Source organism: Diplotaxodon limnothrissa, linkage group LG15, assembly GCF_057381915.1.
Source record: "Diplotaxodon limnothrissa isolate DT_005_m linkage group LG15, D_limnothrissa_male_GT1.1, whole genome shotgun sequence".
NCBI lineage: Eukaryota > Metazoa > Chordata > Actinopteri > Cichliformes > Cichlidae > Diplotaxodon > Diplotaxodon limnothrissa.
Window position 1 is genome coordinate 35,072,738 of NC_140610.1, and position 1,064 is coordinate 35,073,801.

Below are 1,064 nucleotides of genomic sequence, written 5' to 3' on the forward strand. Positions count from 1 at the left end.
GGCCTCGGATAAGCGGTTGAAGATGGATGGATGGATGAATAAATTAAAAATAATAATAAAAAGACTATATTTTGGTTTTCTCTGAGCATTACAATCTGACATACAAGCATACATAAAACACCACAGATCATATCTGTTGTGATCTACTAACAGGTGGTCAAAGTGTCATTAAAACAACTAGAAGCATAACACAACAGTGCTTGCATCAACTAGAACAAACTATGTTTTATAGAGTTTTTCATTGTCCTGAAGAAACTGGCACTGAGTGGCTGACCAATAAAACAGCACCTTTGCATACCAGGGGTGAGTCGGGCTGACACCATGACTTAACCCTTGTGTGGTGTTCGTATTTTTGTTACTCAGCCAGTGTTCATGGGTCTGGTGGACCCGCTAGAGTTTTGGCTTTCCAAATTAACACTATCAAACAATTTTATGTTAAATTACTCAACAGATGTTTACTTCATCCCAATTACAAGACATATGAACAGCAAACATGGTTAATTTTTTCCCTTTACCTTTGTTAGATCACATTTATGAATTAATGTGCTTCTCGTTTTTCTTTTATATAAAATGTTATAAATAAATCAGTTATAATCAAGTGGAGTGAGTGGAAAGACACAACACATTTACACGTGAAAAAATAATTAATTGTTTAATTTTTCTTTTGAAAAAAACTGAACACGGGTCTCACAGACCCGAACACCATACAAGGGTTAAACATAAGACTTATATCAACACACAACACATTTGTTGAATTACTGAACTATATTTAATATAACCAACTCAATAATCAATTCCTTAAAAGGACAGCATTGTAACAATTATTGAAGGAAAATAAAAGTGAATCCTGGCATTAAAAGACTCAGGCTAACCACACATCAAAACAAAACACTGCCTGTGAGCACAGTGAAGTCAACTACATACTTTTTGAATGGAGAACACTAACCTTGAAATCAGGCCCAGAAAGGTAAAGGCTCAGACTGTCAAAAAGTGCATTTAGTGTTTAACATTTATTTTTATTTTTTTAAAGGCCAGTCCTCTGTTGCGCACAAAATCTCGAATGT

At 34.6% G+C, this 1,064-nt stretch overlaps 1 protein-coding gene across 1 annotated transcript in view; it reads right to left on the reverse strand.

Annotated features, from left to right (window-relative positions):
• Window positions 1–996: 996 nt before the first annotated feature.
• The window catches only part of LOC146617848 (uncharacterized), a 5,850-nt gene continuing 5,782 nt past the window's right edge, over window positions 997–1,064 (reverse strand). Inside the window, exon 5 of the mRNA XM_085373537.1 lies at window positions 997–1,064. This exon is cut by the window's right edge and continues 174 nt beyond it. Coding sequence (XP_085229663.1) covers window positions 997–1,064 — 68 coding nt within the window.